The sequence below is a fragment of the Ursus americanus genome, chromosome X, assembly GCF_024610735.1.
Source record: "Ursus americanus isolate L20-20 chromosome X, mUrsAme1.1.p, whole genome shotgun sequence".
In the NCBI taxonomy this organism is placed as follows: domain Eukaryota; kingdom Metazoa; phylum Chordata; class Mammalia; order Carnivora; family Ursidae; genus Ursus; species Ursus americanus.
Genome location: NC_142164.1, coordinates 98,733,085 through 98,753,005, shown reverse-complemented (window position 1 = coordinate 98,753,005; position 19,921 = coordinate 98,733,085). Strand labels below are relative to the sequence as shown.

At 38.5% G+C, this 19,921-nt stretch overlaps 2 protein-coding genes across 2 annotated transcripts in view; one reads left to right on the top strand and one right to left on the bottom strand.

Moving 5' to 3' along the window:
* Positions 1–19,921, top strand: part of IL1RAPL1 (interleukin 1 receptor accessory protein like 1) — a 1,307,342-nt gene that overhangs the window by 730,027 nt on the left and 557,394 nt on the right. The window lies entirely within an intron of this gene.
* On the bottom strand, positions 15,173–19,489 carry LOC123796887 (transcription factor SPT20 homolog). The gene is made up of 2 exons (XM_087859650.1): positions 17,882–19,489; positions 15,173–15,955 (listed from the first exon to the last, which is right to left on the bottom strand). Exons 1-2 carry the CDS (start codon positions 19,487–19,489, stop codon positions 15,173–15,175), a joined length of 2,391 nt encoding a protein of 796 aa, XP_087715776.1.

The window sequence follows — 19,921 nt, the reverse complement described above, 5'->3', positions numbered from 1 at the left end:
ATAATAGGGCACAGTAACTGGTCATCGGTCCCAATGTTAACAGAGAATGAAACCATTTTTTTGTGGAAAAGATTTGCAAATGGATGAATACTGGAAAAAGGTCCCTTAGACAGCTCAGCATCATTACCTCTGGAGGTATTTCTTATTAGTGTGTGATGGAGATGACAATTCCTAAACTGTCTGCCAACAAGTGTTAACTATTTAGGTAATCAAAACAATATACTTGTTCATTTCTCCCCCTGCATTTATCAATTAAAATGAAAATAGCTTTGGGGCATCTGGGTGGCTCAGTCAGTTGAGCATCCGACCCTTGGTTTCAGCTCAGGTCGTGAGTATTGGGCTCCATGTTCAGCATAGAGTCTACTTAAGATTCTCTCTCCCTTTGCCCTTGGGGTATATGGTGTCTCTCTCTCTCTCTCTCTCTCTCTCTCTCTCTCTCTCTCTCTCTCGTAAATAAATAAATAAATAGCTTTTACAAAAATTAAAATAGCTTTAACTTTTTCTGGATGATGAAAGAAAAAAAAACAAACTCATTGGAAAAATACAGAAAATACCCATATTATTAATAGCAGCTTTCTTCTGTGGTGGGATTTCAGTTAATTTTTTGCTTTCTTCTGTTTATTTTCCATATTTTTTCCCAATCAGTCTGTCAGGGAGAAACTAAGCTACCATTGGGGAGACCAAATGGCTCATGAATAAATAGGATTGGGGCACAGAAATGGTACAGATGTTCTAGCCCATGCATCTTCCTTTTCTTGGGGTTAAGATGAATATTTTCTTTGACTCCCAAAGAACCCCTCTAAAACTGGGACTACCTGCTACACTTATGCTTACTATTATTCCATAAAACCAAACACATAGTAGAAACTGAAGAAATAAAATACCTCATTGATTTTAGTAAATGTCTAATTTTATTATCTGATAGCTATAGGGCGAAAAGCTTACTATGATGAATTTCAAGTGAAGAAAACACTCCCTCAGGTACTAGGCATCCTTGTGATATTCTGTGAGAAAAGATTGATTTGTATTGTTTTACATCAGAGCATCCATCTATGTGTGTGCATCTGTGTGTGCGTATAATATTCCTTTAAGGGCCAAACTTTCCCAACGAACATCGGTGAAAAACTTTTTTTTTTAAATTAAGCTTTCATTCTTGCCCCACATTTAGAGAAACACACACACACACACACACACACACACACACACAGAGGTGTAGGTGTGTAGGTAGAACAAGGGAGAAAATTCTGTATTAAGGATACTTCAAAAGTGTGTTAATGCAAATGAACAGGATGCCAAGTACAGAATGAAAATTGACATTTATTAGCACACTTTGCATGGAGATATTTTCAAAGCTTTGCCATGCATATGAAAATATTCCATTTTTATGCCCATGTTTTCATTATTCAGTAACATGTATTGCTTTCCATTGTTCCCAAATGCAAGTTGTAAATCTGCTCAAAAAGTTTCACTGATCTGGGATTTCACTTCATCTTTTGTGGTTGACATGATCATTTCATTTCAACCAGAAAAGTAATTCAATGGAAATGAGTAAAAATGAATAGAAATAAAAGATCATATATCTTTGAAATTAAAAAAATAATAAAATTAATTATTCATTTTAGGGGCTTTTTTTTGCCATACTCAAGCCCATATTTTCATCTATGGAATTAAATTGTATCATCATAAACATGAAATATATTTATGTTCACAGAAAAGGGAAATTTGAAAAGCCTCATTCATCTATTTACTCATCTAGCTGCTTAGTTTACATAGACATTGGCCTTGCTTCACTTTCATTTTCTTGCAGTATTTATAATCTTCATATATTTTAAATTAGACAAATAAATCTATTGTTGTTGTAATTTTTTTATATAAAATGCACATGGAACACTGTAGTTTTTCTTGGCCACTACTCATCTCTACTCTCTAACTTCCCCAAGGGTAACTGTATTTTAAGACCAGAGTACAAGCAATCAGATATTTTTTTACTGAAATTGTATGAATTGTTTTACAGATTATTTTTATGCATCTTGGAGGTTTCCCCATGTCAGGTTCAACTCATTCTTTTTAACTGATGAGGAATGTTTCACAATTAAAAGACACAAAAACTTTATTAAGCTGTTTCCCTATAGGTAGATGTTTAGGGTTGTCCAAATGTTACACCATTACAAACAATGCTTCACTTCTAATCCATGATTATGCCTCACTGTACACATAAGCAAGTATTTCTTTGGGATACATACTAAGAAGTGGAACTGATAGTCATAGCGTACGGGCATCATTAATTTTAATAGGTACTGTGAAATTGCCCTCCAAATGTCGGTACAAATTTACTTTCCCACCAGCAGGGTGTAAGAATTCATAGGCCCCCTATCTTTTAGAAGCAATGAAAAGAGAAAATGCTATCAATGTGTCATTTTAATATGTGTTTCTCTCATTTGTAGTGAATTTAGGTTTTCATAGACATACTGGCTATTTTTCCTTTCTCCTTTTTGAGACCCCTATTTGTCACCTTTGACTATTTTTATATTGTTTTATTTTCTCATTGACTCATAGATAATATTTTATAAATTGTTCTTTTTAATTGTTTTAAAGATTTTATACATTGCAGATATTTTCTTAGAGTCTTTTGTTTTTACTTTGCTTAGGTTGTTAAAACATTTTTAAATTTTATGTTTAATGTTTCATTCTGGTCTTTCATGGTCCTCCCCCCCATTAGGGGGTGTTATTTAGAAAGCCTTCCAGCCTTCCTGACCCGAATGTTACAATCTGTAGTTAGGTACATTTATGGCTTTTTAAAAGAAGCATTTTGATGTATCATCAATCTAGGATTTATTTTGTGAATGGTATATGATAGAAATTGGTGTATATACGAACATGTATGTGTGTGTATACATGCATAATGCATGACAGTTTCTTTGAATTATTAAGTCATATTACAAATCAAACAACAATGAAATATTATTAACTCAGTTACTTGGGCAGTTAGCAAGAGTTTTATATTTCTTTTCCCTGTGCTTTTTAATATTTCCTCTAAAATAGGAATGCTACTTTCTGGCTCTTTGGGTTATCACCAAAATATATTCCTTCTTGTTTATTAAGGCCATCTCAGTTCTTGATTTGAACTTTAAAAGAAGAAGGAATGGACCTACACGCTATTATGCTAAGTAAAATAAGTCAGAAAGACAAATAACATATGATTTCTCTCATATGTGGAATCCGAAAAAACAAAAGAGTAAACAAACAAAAAGCAGAATCAGACCTATAAAGACAGAACAAACTGATAATTGCCAGAAGGGAGGGGTGTGGGGGATGGGCAAATGGTTGAAGATGAGTGAGAGAGTACGGGCTTCCAACTGTGGAATATGTCATGGGAATAAGAGGTACAACATAGGGAATAGTCAGTGATATTGCAATAGCACTGTATGGTGACAGATGGTAGCTACACTTGTGGTGAGCATAGCATAACATAGGGATGTAGCATCCACTATGTTTTGTGCCTGAAACTAATGTAACATTGTGTGTCAATTATACTCAAATAAAATAAATAAATAAACCTCCAAAGAATAAGAATAGACCCATTTTTTCTCTTTTTTTGAACATGGGTCAAGATCTTTACACAGGTGTAGTCAGTATTAAAGTAATGCCTACCTCTTTTCCTCATAAGGTCCCTTGTGATTGGGTTGGGCCCACATGAATAATCCCAGCTAATCTTACCATCTCTTGAGCCTTAATTTCATCCCATTAGTAATGTCTCTTTTGCCAAGTAAGGTAATTTATTCACAAGTTCTGGAGATTAGGATGTGGACATCTTTGGGGACTTGGTATTCTGCCCTCTTGCTCATCACTATTCCAACTCACTTGTCCTCATTGTAGAGGTTTGTGTGGGTGAGGGGAGTGGTAGGAGCTGGGAGTATGCTTCATTGCCTTCACCTGAGGTTAAGTTTGTGCTTAAAAGAGTATATGGCTTATGTTTGTGCTTAAAAGGGAGAAGTTTCTCTTAAAAGGGTATGTGGCTAAGCAGGCATCATAAAAGATACTTTGAGCATTTTCCCTGAGTTGAAGGAGTTTACATATCAAACTGCATGATAAATCAGATGAGTTATATTTTGTAAAGCAGTTGTAACAGTGCCTGAGCATCGTAAGATATGTGTGTCTATATATTTTACTTGTTAAGTAAAGCCGAAAATATAATGCCCACAAGGAAGGGAGTTTTAAGCAGAGAATTGATTTGTACTTTTTCTTGGGATGTATTAAACCTTCACTGTTCACTATCAGGAGGAAATGCACCTTGGCAGGTTTGTCCAGTGGTGGTGATGATTGTGTATGGACTATACACTTGACATATTTTTATGAGACTACCAACTTAAAGAGTGAAATGTATATACTGAAAATTGGCAGTACTAATTGGTCCCTTGTTTATTTATTGAACACTTACACTGTGCCAGATGTTACAGAGCATCAGTGACTCTTGCTCTAGGCTTTTGAAGTATAATAGGGTGAATTCTTCTGAGTATGCACATACTTATAATACAAAGTGGACTACATTGTGGCCTAAAGAAAATACAAATAAAGGTCTCTGAAGGATTATAAATGACTCGAATCACACGTGAAAAATGTCTTAGAGTAGGTAAGGGTTGAAATGAGTTTTGACTACAAAGGTGAAAATCAGAGGCACTCCAGGCAAGGGCTTAATGTCACCTAAGATAGGTTGAAAATCCGAGGATGTAAAGTCAAAAGCTTTGGCAGAAATGGAGGCTGTCGCACCTATGATCACAGTAGGAGAGAGAAAGGAAAAGTTCAGTGTAGCTTTCAGATCACATCCCATTGTGAGGGGGTTGTACTTAATTCTGTAGGAGGTAATGAATTTTGAAGAGGGAGATGTGTCATCCAGCCTACTTTTGAGAAAAATTGATTTGGCTGTCATCTATTAGATAAATACAATGGAGGTGAGATCAGAGGGAGGGGTAATAGTTAACAGCTCATTACCAAATGGCCTATGTGAGAAATATTGAAGGTTTGGACTAGGAAAGTGGGAAAGAACTGGAAAGGAAGAGATGGGTATGAGAAACATTTTGTAAAACAGAATCCACATGATTTAGCAACTGATTAAGGAGAAAAGGGAGGGGCCCATAATGACTGGTTTCCTGCTTGGAAGACTAAGATAATGTGGTATCAGAATAGAAACAGGAAATTGGGCAGATGATATATTCTGGTCTTTAACTGAATGGATTTAAGATACTAGAAGAATTTTGAGGACAATTGTTTCAAACCAATACTTGAAAATGAGACTGAAAGATCCAGGAAGAGTAAAAGAAAGTGAAAGAGGTTTGGGAGTTTTAGTCTAAAACAATCATAGGATGGGGGAGGGGACTTTTTAGCTCGTTTAGTTTTGTGAACTCATTTTATGTGTTCTTTCCCTATTGGCCACATGGTTATCTAACCTATATTTGAACTTTAAGTACATGACATCCTGAGGTAGGCATTTCTGTTTGCATCATTCAGTTAGAAATTTCTTCTTTATTCTGAGCTCACAAGAGTTCCTTCCTTTTGAGCCAAGTTCTGTATCTTGGGACCCTACCCTGGAGCAATTGCAGTTCTTCATTCTTACAAAAGCTCTTCTGATATTTTAAGAGAGTTATAATGTCCCTGTTTAGCCTACTCTTCCAGTAATGCTGGGAGTGTAAATGGAGCTCAGAAGCAATGTAACATCTTTATGCCTTCTTTGGCTCAGATCCTTGCTAGAGTTTCCCAGCTACAAATAAAGACGCAGAAAACAAAATGTGAAGGAGTTCTAAGCTCAATAAATCTAACATGCAAAATTGAATTTAAAGCCCCCCTGACAAGAAATCATTAGGGTCTCCCTATGGACAGATGCCCTAGGGACGCATGTCTTCCTCTGTCACATCTCCCACTTCTTGTGCTCCTATATTCTTTTACAGGCTAAATATCTCTCGTTCTCACAGTGATTCTTTTGACATAGCTTCCAGTCACATCTCTCTCCTTTGGTCTAACACATGGAGAAGAATAAGACTAGCCCCTCTCTTGGTCTAAATATTGTGATTTTTTTTAAGCTAAAATCAGTTTGGATGTGTCTCTCAGATGGCTCATAGTCACATGCTGCCGCTGTTGGGGCAGCTGTTCATCTTTTGCAGCTGGCTGTGTAACCAAATGGAGGCTCTTCTCTTCATTGATGTTACATTTTGCCATATTACAGTTGACCATTAAACTGCATGATCTCTTAGATCCCAAATTGGCCATATTTATCAGGTTGTCTTCTATATTTCCATTTAGGAACATTGTTCACAATGTAGAATGGTAAACAACTTATATTTAGGGTAGAGTCCTTTTGCCTAGCAGTATTCTTCCAGTTTAATAGTAAGTTGTAAAAGATCTGGGAAGGAATTTGGAGGTAACTTCATTGAAGTGGTATGGATATAAAAAGTGCTTTTAAAATGAGATGACACTGATGTTTTAACCTGGATTTACTTACATATGTCTGTGTGAGTGTGTGTGTGTGTGTGTGTGTGTGTGTGTGTGTGTGTCTATCACTAAAATATATACACATATAAAATATATACATACTATAGATAGATAGATAGATAGATAGATAGATAGATGATATAGATATAGATATATAACACTAAAACATATATAACATATAACATTTATTTTTTTAGGGTCCCCTGACTGGCTCAGTGCTCAGTGGGTGGAGATTGCAACTCCTGATCTGGGGATCATGAGTTTGAGCTCCACGCTGGGTGTAGAGTTTACTTTAAAAAAATCACACTATTTTTGGTGTTAAAACCTTGGGCTCTTGAGCCAGAAGACCTGAGTTTAAATCCTGCTCTATTATTTACAATTTATTTCTTTCTCTGAATCTGTTTCCTTAGGTATCAAAGGAGGATATTAATTTCTTCTTCCAAGAATATTGTGAGGGTTGAGATAATGTGTATAAAACACTTAGTACCTTGTTTGGTACATAAATGCTTGGTTATTATTTCTCTCTGGAAGTCTGATTACAGTACAAAAACATCACATTTTTATGCTCTTTGCATTCACTTTGGCATTGAAAAAATTATATAATTAAATACTTGATAAAAAGCTTCTAACATTAATGGCCAGCATTCTGGGTTTGCTGGTTTGGTTTTGTTTTATTTTGTTTTACTGAAAGTGGATTTTGATTTCCTCTACCTTCTTCCTATCCTTTATATAAACAGTGAAACCTTCATTTTTAAGGGTGATCAGTGCCAAGGATGCAGTCTAGAAATCTGTGGCCTTGGTGTCCTTACATCTGGCTGTTATGAAAGCTAACCTACTGTCATCTGTGACCCTCAAGATCCATCCCGTTTATAATGGCTATTCCATTACCCATGTGTCCTGGCTCACCCTGAGTAAAGGATGTTCAAGAGATAGTGGGCACTTTCCTATTTTAGTGACTTCCCTTCTCCCCATCACTGTATGTTTTAGTGCTATTTTCTCATTAGCTGTACTTAATGTGATATTAAACCTATCCATTGAGGTTTTAATTTTTTTACATTTTTATTTAAATTCCAGTTAATTAACATACAGCATTATATTAGTTTCAAGTGTACAATATAGTGATTCAACACTTTCATACAATACCTGGTGCTCATCACAAGTGCACTCCTTATATTTTTCATTTTCTGGAGGTTTGAAGATTTGCTTTATTTTGAGTTGGTTAGGTAATTTTTGTAGAAGGTATAGAAATATCTATACATGTTTATGCTTGTCTTTTATTTCTTTGTTTTAAAAGTGCTGGTTGATATCCTAAATCTGTATTTTCACCACAGAGAGTAGAGAGAGAGAGCTGCTCTGTGTTCTTTCTCTTGTTTTTTTGTGTTTTTTTTTTTTTTTTTTTTTTTTTGCTCAAGGCCCCTTATTTCCTTTTGTGCTTAGTTGCTTTTTTTTTTCAATGAACTGATCATTTTCCTTGGAATATTATTTTTGTGGATTCTCTGAGGCTTAGGATGAAGGAGAACACTTCTAGAAAGGATTTACATTTGCCTTGTCAAGTGTCTAACGTGTGATACTCTGGGGTCACTATAAATTAAGTGAAATTCATGGCTCGAGGTTTGTGAGGGACTCAGTAATATAAATTTATACTGTAAATCTACCTTAACGATGTGTAAGGATTTGGGGAAGGTCAAATTTAGTATGTTTCATCATTTTATTGAGGGTGTAGTCCTTAGCTTTACTGGATGTGGGCTCTCTCCAGTGTGATATTTAACTGAGTCCCCTATCCCCACTCTTCCAGTCCTGTGCCACCATTAAACCTAGGCTATGGCAACTGGGATCACAAGGTCCAGTTAATGCCCTCAGGGAAATATCCTCAGTTTTCCACTTAATTCTTTGAGTTCTGGTTTTACTTAGATTCTGGCCCAGGAATCTTATGAAATATTTCATTTTGAGGGGAAAAAACAGTATTTTTACTTATTTTCTTTTTTATTTAAATTCAGTTAACCAGCTTATAGTACATCATTAGTTTCTGGTATAGTGTTCAATAATTTATCAGTGGTGTATAACACCCCGTGCTCATCACATCACATGATTGAGGTAAACTTATGCTAAGTGGCTAGAATTCTTTTTGCTTTTTTCATTTTAGATTCTTGCTATAGATAAGAAAGGATTTAATGGAGCCATAGAATCAGAAGGAAAAAACCATGTCTACTCTTAATAATTCGAAAATTAAAAAGCCATATTTACTATAGTACAACCCTGGAATTTTAAAAAATGTTTATGATAATAAGTTAGAGTTTAAATAACTGACTCAAGGTCAGGCAACTTAAAAATGGTGAAAGTTGGATTTAAATCCCATCTACTTCACATTAGCCCCATGCTCCAAACCCCTTAAACACTTCCAACAAGTGACAGGGGTTTCCATGATTCAGGGTTTAATAAATTGGCCAACTCTTTGTCTTACGATCATGCTAAAACTGTAAGTTTTTAGAGTCACTTAAATGGTTCTTAGCCATATAAGTCTTGGGGCACAGATGCATTAGTCAGGAATTAATTACAGGAGTCAAAATTAAAACAATATTAAGCCCATATTAATTATAGCTCACATATTTCAATCTTTTATATTTTTGTTTTGTTTTTGTGTATAAACACAAATTTAATATTTCTAACTTTTTATTTCTGTCAAAATAATTTTTTTAGCGATGATTTTCATGTTGTTGGGTTTATAGTATCTGGTTGAATTAAGGATTTTTTTTATTTGAGTTTGCCAAGCAAAGCACTTCAATCAAAATCCAAAAGCTTATCTCTTTTGTTTCCCATAACTTTGAAAAATGACTGGCACACAGTAGCTTCTCAATAAATATTTATTGAGTGAATGTGTGGGATAAATATACATTTATTATTAATATTGATTTGTCCTTTAAATGGTTTTTCAGCTACTAGACCATGGAAAGTATTTCCTTTTTGAAGAAATGCTCAAATCCTGATATGTCTTTCTTTTTAATAGAGTATCTTTCTAAAGCTTCTGAGTGTTTAAGGGTGTTATTGAATATATGTCATTAATGCTTAACGGAAAATCTATTAAATCTTCAGACATTGATATGTACTATCCCACATAATGTGCTCTCCTAACTTATGATGATTAAAAAATGACGCTCAGGATCAGAAAGTACATGGTCTCCTAAATGTAGCCAGCTACAGCTGACCTCCTCTGTAGAAGTGAACTACTTGTTGACTGATTTCAGATGCCTTAAGATAGAATAACTGGGAATGCTAGAATCTAGCTCTGTGAGACTTTCATCCTCCAGAAGATAGCTCAGGCATGTTTTCATGTCAACAGCAGAGGTGTAACAGAGGAAGAAGAGATGTGTAAGTACTGATTCAAGCCCCTGCTTCATGACTTATAACATCCCATTGCCCCATGCAAGTCACATAGTAGACTGAGACTCAGAATGGAGGTTACATGGCAAAGGGTATGGATATAGGCAGGAGTGAAGAACTGGGACCATTAATACAACCAACCTACTCTACAAACCTAACTAATTGGATCTGTTCTCATAAAATATGTCTGGCATTTCCACTATAACCTTCTGATCCCTTATTTGAAACTGAATCTTAAAAGAGTCTATCTTAAACACACACACACATGTGCTCATGTGCACACACGCACACACTTTGTTCATTTTCTGCTTATTTTATATTTTTTGCTAATGCAGTTCATTAGCTAAAATATTTATTTCTATAGAGACTAACAAAAGAATACCAGGCTTTTAAAGAAGTACCACAGGGAATGAACTTTGGGTTCAGTATACAAGACAAATATTATCCACATGGCATTTATCAAATAAAATTTGTGTGCGTGGACATTTTATTTACAAGCATACATTGCAAGAAAAGCACATATTTTAAAAATAAAAATGAGCTGATCGTTCTACAAACATTCCAGTTGCCTACTATAATGAAATTGTGTGTTAAGTGTCATTCTTAAAGCAATGGAGATGGCATTTTCGTATCAGTTTAATTGCTTTGGATTAAACATTGAAAGATGAGAGCCAAGAGAGCTTATTAAGCTGAGTTGAGGACAAATGATAAAAAAGTGATATTATGTCAACACTACATCTGGATATCTGCTGCTATTTCCATTTTAAATCCTAAATTGCAGTGTTTCTTAATATTATCATTGAATGCCTGTCTGGAAATATAATAAAAAATTAAAAGGTTAATGCATAAATTGTGCTTCATAAATACAATTTGATTTGAAAGCCAAACTAGTTTTCTCTACTTTGTTAATATTTATTTGTTCTTAATGTACTAGACTGTAAGCTTTTGAAAGACATTATGTTTCGTTTACTTTTGTGTCTTAAGGGCTTTGACATAGGCTGTCCTATAATAGGTGCTCAATAAATGTGTGTGAATAAATGACTGAATGAATGCAAGGTAGGGCGACCCCCTCCTACTCACTGTTATGCATTTTAGGTGAATGGTTGGACACTGCTGGTTTTAATTGATCTTCTCCCTCTTTGCCTCCGGGAATTATCAGTCATTAAACATGTAAAGTCCTTCAGCCACCTGCAGTGAAGTAGGCTGTGTGGAGTGGGACATGTGTAAGGCAACTTCTTTTGTAAATCAGGGGTTTCCCTTGGGATGTTTGATTTGGGGCTTAGATTAGGAACTACCATTTGTTTTCTGTGTCCACAACAACAGAAAACTGATTTCACATCATTTTATAAATCAACGATAATGCATGCTCATTTATTTGCATTAGAGAATGAGCACCACTTCCAGGTGTCCCTGTTACCAGAGTTATTTCATGTTTACCAGATTGCCTATATTGTTAGAACATTTCCTTTAAATTTGGTGAGAATAACTCCTACATTTCAGTTATTCTGGAGAATTTATTTTATGGAATATCTAAGCAGCTTACAAATACTATCTTTAATCCTTATCACAACTGTGTAAAAAAAGTTCCCATTCACTATCTCCATTTTGCAGATGAAGAAACTGAGGCACAGAGAGGTGAAGTGACTTACCCACAGCCCTACAACTAGCAGTGGCAGAGCCAGGTTTTAATATTACACAGTGAGGCTCCCAAGGGTTGTGCTCTTAACTACTGTGCTATGAGTGCCTAGGTGAGGCTTTCCTAAGGCCCCTAAAAATTAAGTATTTTGTACACCATGTCTGTTTGGTTGTTATTGTTTTAAAATTTTAATTGTGGTTCATGCAATGTATGCCCTCCTTAATACCCATCACTGGCCTATCCCAATCCCCCACCCCCCTCCCAGCAATGGGTGTTATACGCAAATAATGAATCGTGGAACACTACATCAAAAACTAAGGATGTACTGTGTGGTGACTAACATAATAAAAATTATTATTAAACAAAAAAAAAGAAAAATTTTAATTGTGGTTAAAAACTCACAACATACAATTTACCACCTTACCCATTTTCATGTATACAGTTCAGTAGTATTAGGTATATTCACACTGTTGTATATCAAATCCGTAGAACTTTTTCATCTTGTAAAGCTGACAAATTTCTCATTGAACAGTAATTCCCCATTTTCTACCATATCTGCTTTTAATTCCTGTCATCCCAAACATAGCACCCCAATCTAATAAAACTCCATCAGACTACTATCACATGCTATAATAACAGCTAAACAGAGATAGGAAAACACTGTTTTATTTGAAAGATAAGTGTATGGCCAGAATTCAAAACCTTTAAGAAATACAAATGCACAAGAAATGGGGTAAGTTGAAATAAAAAGGAGAGTGTCAGTTTGGCCTTAAAATTTAATTTTGTAAAAGAAAAGTTTTCTGTTAGTTCATCAGAATGACCTGAGTGGATCATAACTTTAAGAATATTTTTTTGGTTTAAAACCAAGAGAACAAAAAAAGCTGTATTTAATTTTCTTGTTTCTTACATATAAGTATGATTTTAACTTCTGCTTAAAGAGAAATTACATTTAAATACTGATAAAAGTACTATTATATATATATATATATATCCGATTTTTACAGTAATAGTTCCCATTTAGTACTCTTGATGTTTTAAAAAGACAATTTGACATTCAATATAGAGAATATAAGTATGTATTACATATATTTATGATTATATAGAGCAAATTTTTAACCAATTAAATAAAAATGTTAATGTTATAAAATTCATGCAAAGTTATACAGTCTCTGAAAAAAAACCCAAAAATTTGAAAAGGATACTTATATCAATGTACATTTTCAATTCTTATTTTTCTTTATATTTACTACTCTATTTGATCCACAAATAATCTTGTGAAATAGTTTGAAGGGGGCTGTAATAAGGAATGATACAGAAATAGACTCAGATTCCAGAGCGATGGTACTTAAGCTAAGCATTGCACTACGAGCACAGAATAGAAAGGAGTTCCTGGTTAAGGGTCTCCACCAAAACATGGAAGCGAGGAACAACCCAACCCATCAGGAGCACCAGTAGTTTAAGTGCTGCCAAAGTCACAACTGTGAATGGGGAAATGGTAGGAAATGGGGAAGAGAGACAGGCCAAACCCAGGCTTATATAACCAAACAAAATAGTTTGAATTTGACTCCACAGAGTATGCACATGCAGGGAAGGGTATTTGGGAATGCACCATGACACATGATGAAATGTCACAGATGAAAATGTTTTATCAGAAATCTGTTTGCTAGTGTCAGGACTCATTCTGCCACCCACTTTTTCATACTGTTACCTTACATTGGGTGGTTGGTTGTTCAGCTGTTAAGAAGTGTGACTCTACTTCTGAAACTAGTAATATATGTTAATTAATTGAACTGAGATAAAATAAAATTTAAAGAAAAGAAGGAAGTCTGAGAATTTCTCTAAGAATCCCTCAAAACCCACAAGTTGGAGTAGAAGTCGTTACGGATGAGGGTATGCAGATAGATTTTGTTTTGTTAAGTATTTAAAACTCCTTGGTAATTAATTCAGTTACTTTGTGAATTATTCTAACACCAAACAGTAAAGGCACTGGCAGACTCAGAGAAATAAATGATGAATGCCATCATACTTGGACATGTAAAATGAAACATGCTTACCAATCATCCAAGTAGATGTCTGAAATAGCAAATATTATGATAAAGTCTTTTAACAAAAGTAACTATTTAACAAATATATTTTATGATGTTTTCAATAGCTCATTCTTTTCAAGCAAACTTCACTTCCAAAAACTCAGGAAGGTGACATTTTGAGTGATATAAATCTTTACAGTTACATATAAGTATTTTATTATATTTATTTTTTAAAGATTTATGTATTTGAGGGGGAGGGGGATGCTTCTCTCCCTGCTGAGTGCAAAGCCCAAGGCGGGGCTCAGTCTCAGGACCCTGAGATCATGATCTGAGCTGTAAGCAAGAGTCAGACGCTAAACCGACTGAGCCACTCAGGTGCCCCTACATATAAGTATTTTAAAAGTATTATGCACATTTATGAATTTACTTAAATTGAGGGGGAAGGGGTTTTAATGTAGTCATATAGTTTCTTACCATACAATGCTATTGTAAAATATATTGTTTAGGAGCTGCAGTAATCATTTTTAATTAGCAGCTACCTTTAAAGATATCTTCATATCACAACTATTTATTATTTTCCCTATAATTCCCTGTTGTCATTTGTTCCATCAGTTCATCTAAACTTATCATTTTTCATTTACTTGACCATTATAAGTCAAGAAACTTTAACCTTTTCTCTCTTGTGATTATTATCTTGTCTGGTGGGGACAAAATAATTGAGACAGAATAGAGGAGCAAGAGGCAGACAGCAGGTGCATTTGTATATTATGAAATGTTTGCAAAATAATAAGCACCACATGAATAATGCATTTGAAGAATATTGTCTGGCAAATGATATTGAGTCATATATCCAAATCATCCCTCAATTACTGAAGAATGAATTACAAGTGCTTAATGCATCCAGTTTTATCAGACAGAGAGAGAATTCACCATGTGGGGCATCAAGGTAGAGTAAAAGGGCTACTGTTTATTTAATAGAGGATTAAAATCTCTGTATCTGTATCTATATGTCTATAGCTGTACCTATGTCTCTGTAATTTGAAAGCCTAAAAGATGTCTGTGTGTGTATGTGTATATACATACATTTAAAAGTCTAGTATGGCTTTTTTTGAATAATTAAGTTCCTGTGGCTTATTTGCTGTAGATTCCACGGTTGGTTTTTATGTAATATAACAAATTTGCACTAATATTTTTACTGTAGTTTTATTTTTAAGCTTAAATACTTATGTTTATTTCTTTCAAATATTTAGTATTTATATTAACATTAATTCAAATTTAAATTTCAATATTTAATATATCTTACATTAACCTTGACAATAAACTTAAGAAGTGAATATTCCTATCCATATTTTACAGGTAAGGAAATGGAGACTCAGTGAAGTTAGGAAATAGGCTTACAGCTAGTAAATTGCAGAGCTGGGATATTGACCTGATGGTAGCTAACATCAAAGTTCATTCTTTCTTTTTTTTTTTCATTAAAATATTTCCCTATTTTTATATATAAAAATTACTGGGTTGTGCTTCTGTATGGTTTGTATACCTAGCAATGTAAAATACTGAGACATTAAAGACAAAGATGAAGAAGATACTCAGAAACCCTCTGCTTCAATGTTTTTTTCTTTTTTTAAAAAGAGAAGTAATGCAAGACCTAGGATTTTCGAGTAGTTGATGTGCCTCTCTTCATTTTACCTTTTGAACGGTTTGCTGTCTGCTTACTAAGTGGAGGTGGCCGAATTGTCTGGGCGGCTACCGTCGTCACAGCCACGGGGCCCTGCAAGATTCTCAACTGTTGTATCTGCTGCTGGGCCTGCAGCTGCAAGGCCCGAGCTGGCTGCAGTGGGTGCCCAGGGTGGCTCTGCTGGGGTCTTCTCTGGCTCTCCGTAGAGGCATGCGGAGCCAACACCACTGCCTGAGGCTGCAGAAAACTTTCTGCTCCAGGGAGGTTAAGGACAATGGTTTGCTGAGTAGATGAGGCTATTTGATTGGTTGAACCTTGTGCACTTGAACCCGGTGGCACTGGCTCCTGAGGACCAGTAGTTGGGGGCTGTTGACTTGTAGTTGTGGGTTGTTGGAGTTGTGGTTGTGGAATCAACTGATAGAGCCACTGCTGCTGAGGTTGCTGCTGGGTGTTCAAAAGGAGTGAACCTTGTGGAAGCTCCAGTAGAGTTACTGGACTGATACCGGAGGCATTTTTCAAAATAAATTGAACTTCTATTTGAGGAGTCTGCGGTGCAACGGGCACTGCATTTGGTGGCCGAGCTCCTGAGGACAGGTTGCTGGGCTTAATTCCCGTAGGAGCTGTGGTCCCAGAGGTAGAGCCCTTCCTGGAACTGGAACCTCTCCCTAACGCCTGGGCTCCACGACCAGGGCCCACCACTTTGATGATGTTGTGGCCAGCAGAGTTGGCCATGACTGGGATGGTCAGGCTTCTCTGTGATGAGCTGGTGGTATTGAGGGAGGCTGCAGGAAGCATGTTAACTCGATTCACTTCTACAGAGGATTTCTGGGAAGGGGCCATGACCCGGGTGGCCAAGGTTCTTTGTGATGAGCTGGTAGTGGACAAAGTGATTGGAGGAAGCATGCTAACTTGAATCACTTCTGCGGAGGGTTTCTGGGAGTTGGCCATGACTGGGGTGGCCAGGGTTCTTTGCGATGAGCTGGTAGTTGACAGGGTGGCTGGAGGAAGCATGCTAACTCGAATCACTTCTGCAGAGGATTTCTGGGAGTTGGCCATGACCGGGGTGGCCAGTGTTCTTTGTGATGAAGTGGTAGTTGATAGGGTGCCTGGAGGAAGCATGCTAACTCGTATCACTTCCGCAGAGGATTTCTGGGAGTTGGCCATGACCGGGGTGGCCAGGGTTCTTTGTGATGAGCTGGTAGTTGACAGGGTGGCTGGAGGAAGCATGCTAACTCGAATCACTTCTGCAGAGGATTTCTGGGAGTTGGCCATGACCGGGTTGGCCAGGGTTCTTTGTGATGAGCTGGTGGTATTGAGGGTAGCTGGAGGAAGCATGCTAACTTGAATCACTTCCGCAGAGGATTTCTGGGAGTTGGCCATGACTGGGGTGGCCAGGGTTCTTTGTGATGAGGTGGTAGTGGACACAGTGGCTGGAGGAAGCATGCTAATTTGACTCACTTCCACAGAGGGTTTCTGGGAGTTGGCCATGACCGGGGTGGCCAGGGTTCTTTGTGATGAGCTGGTAGTGGACAAAGCAGATGGAGGAAGCATGTTAACTCGAATCACTTCTGCAGAGGATTTCTGGGAATTGGCTGTGAGCTGGGTGGCCAGGATTCTTTGTGATGTGCTGGTAGTGGACACAGTGGCTGGAGGAAGCAGGCTAATTTGATTCACTTCCACAGAGGATTTCTGGGAGTCTGTCGTGACCGGGGCGGCCAGGGCTCTTTGTGATGAGCTAAAAGTGGACAAAGTAGCTGGAGGGAGCATTCTAACTTGAATCACTTCCATAGAGGGTTTCTGGGAGTTGGTCATGACTGGGGTTGCCAGAGTTTTTTGTAATGAGTTGGTAGTGGACACAGTGGCTTCAGGAAGGATGCTAGCCCGATTCACTTCCACAGAGGATTTCTTGGAGTTGGCTGTGACCTGGGTGGCTGGGGTTCTTTGTGACGAGCTGGTAGTGGACAAAGCAGCTGGAGGAAGCATGCTAAGTCGAATCACTTCCGCACAGGATTTCTGGGAGTTGGTCGTGACAGGGGTAGCCACGGTTCTTTGTAATGAGTTGGTAGTGGACACAGTGGCTGCAGGAAGGATGCTAGCCCGATTCATTTCCACAGAGGGTTTCTGGGACTTGGCCATGACCTGGGTGGCTAGGGTTCTTTGAAAGGAGCTGGTAGTGGACAAAGTGATTGGAGGAAGCATGCTAACTCGAATCACTTCCACAGAGGGTTTCTGGGAGTTGGTTGTGACCTGGGTGGCCAGGGTTCTTTGTGATGAGCTGGTAGTTGACAGGGTGGCTGGAGGAAGCATGCTAACTCGAATCACTTCCGCAGAGGATTTCTGGGAGTTGGCCATGACTGGGGTGGCCAGGGTTCTTTGTGATGATCTTGTAGTGGACAGGGCGGCTGCAGGAAGTGTGCTAAGTTGAATCACTTCCACGGAGGATTTCTGGGAGTTGGCCATGACCGGGGTGGCCAGGGTTCTTTGATATGAGCTCGTGGTAGACACAGTAGCTGGAGGAAGTGTGCTAAGTAGAATCACTTCTGCAGAGGATTTCTGGGAGTTGGTCATGACCGGGGTGGCCAGGATTCTTTGTGATGAACTCGTGGTGGACACAGTGCCTGCAGGAAGTGTGCTAACTCGATTCACTTCCACAGAGGATTTCTGGGAGTTGGCCGTGACCTGAGTGGCCAGGATTCTTTGTGATGAGCTGGTGGTGGACATGGTGGCTGCAGGAAATATGCTAACTGAATTCACATCCACAGTGGGTTTCTGAGAAAGATGTGGTGGCTTAGAAGCAAGAACAGGAGATGGAGATTTAAGAAAGCTGCTTCTTTGCCATGGAGCAAAACTGTTACCTAATGAAGTCTTTTCTGAGCTTGAGGAAGGTTTGATGGTTGGAGATGGATGTCTGACTCCCTTCCCCAGGACTGAAGACTGAACCGACTTAATCTTAGGCTGTTCAGTTTCTTTCTCCGGAGGAAGCTGGCTGAGGCTGGCTGAGTCACTGGAACTGTGTGACGTGGTGCCCGGACATCTGGCCTTCTTCTGGACCAAGACCTCTGACTGAGTGACTGCCACTCCAGCATCAGTCTTTGACCCAGGCAGGACACTATTTGAATGGTCATCTGTGGAGGGGTGGAGAGGAGACATCTGTCTTTCATATCTGACTTTTTTACGTCGCCTTCTTTTTCCAGAGATAAGTGGATCATTAAGCGACCGCATGAGGGTCAGCTTTGTTGTCTGAGACTCATCAACATCTTCATATCCAAATACAAAATCATCTTTTACCTCATGGGCTGGCCAGACTCTTGGTTGTGAGTCATCATATTTGACAAAGTTCTCCCATTTAGCATATTTCTGCACATCCACTTCAGAAGGTACGGCCAAGTCACAGGGTCTCTGTTTCCACATATCTACATAATTTGCTGCTTTAGAAATTATGAAGTTAGAATTCTCACTTGTTTCACTTTCTTTGCTTTTTTTGCAAGAAGTCAATACTTTCAGCTCAGGAGGAGGTGGACAGTGAGACAGCTCCTGCTGCCGATTCAGAGAGGGTGCAGAATACCTCTTGAAGCTCCTTTTCATCGGGCGAGTGTTCATCTTCTGCTTGTTGTAGAGCAGCCTGTTTGCAGTGCAGGCTACTGCTATAGAAGGATCAAGACACAGGGGTTCAGCGGTAGCCAAGATCAGTTGGCTCTCAAGCAACAGTTTGTCTTCCTGGGTCCACTCCTGGCCATCGCTGGTTATGGACTGCACGTCGCAGGCTAAGGTCTGCATCGTAGGGCGCAGGAGAATATGCCTGCTCTGGTAGCCGGGAGGATCCCCACCACTGCACTGCCTGTAGTCCCGCACCTGTGCTATGACACACCCACAGTGGAAGAAGTTAACCTGAGATTTTTCCAGGAGGTCCAGCAGAGCAGGAGGTAATTCTTCAGCATCCAGGTAGTCAAGCAATTCCCCTTCTTCATAAGGCAGCCGAATGGTCTCTGAATACGCTCCATGTTTCCCCTCGAGCATCAGCGAATATCCCCCCTCTCCTGGGTGTAGGTTGACCACTAAACATGGCAGCGACTCTCTCCTAACGAGCTTCTCTAGCAAGCTCACGTTGCTTCTTAGTTCCTCCGTAGCCTCGGGCTCTTTCCCACATTCTTCCACATAGATGTCATAAAGTTTTTCATAGAGAGATGCTTCCCCACTCGACGAGCGTTTCCTTTTAGGAGGCCTCTGCTGGGCACTTGCGATGACGTAGTCCGCGTGGTCCAAAGCCCGTTCTACAGCCTGTTGCATTGTGGTACAAAAGGGGCCCTAAAGAGAAGAGAAAATTCAAATGCCTAGCGGAGCGGGGTAAAAACCCCGCCCTTCACGTCACCGTGGAGTCTTGCAAGTGCCGCAAGTCCACAGTGGAGTGGAACCACCAGCTTAACTTCAAAACTGATACCAAGAAACCCGCCAGCAAGAAAGCAATACAGAGAATTCTTGCAAGTCTCCGAAAATACCTGTATCTGTATAGGCTGCAGCCACTGTGCCGGGCCTTGCCTCACTGCGCCTTGCGTCGTTGTCCTTGGTTAGGCCGGAAGTGTGCGTGGAGGGGTCAAACTACACAGTGTTCCGTGCGCTTGCGTGCTGCCTCAGGCTGCACCTTCTGCCTCCTTGGAGGTATAGTTTTCAGTGGTCTGTACTTCCTGTTGTGGTGCCTGCACTTCCTATTGCCAAGTGGGG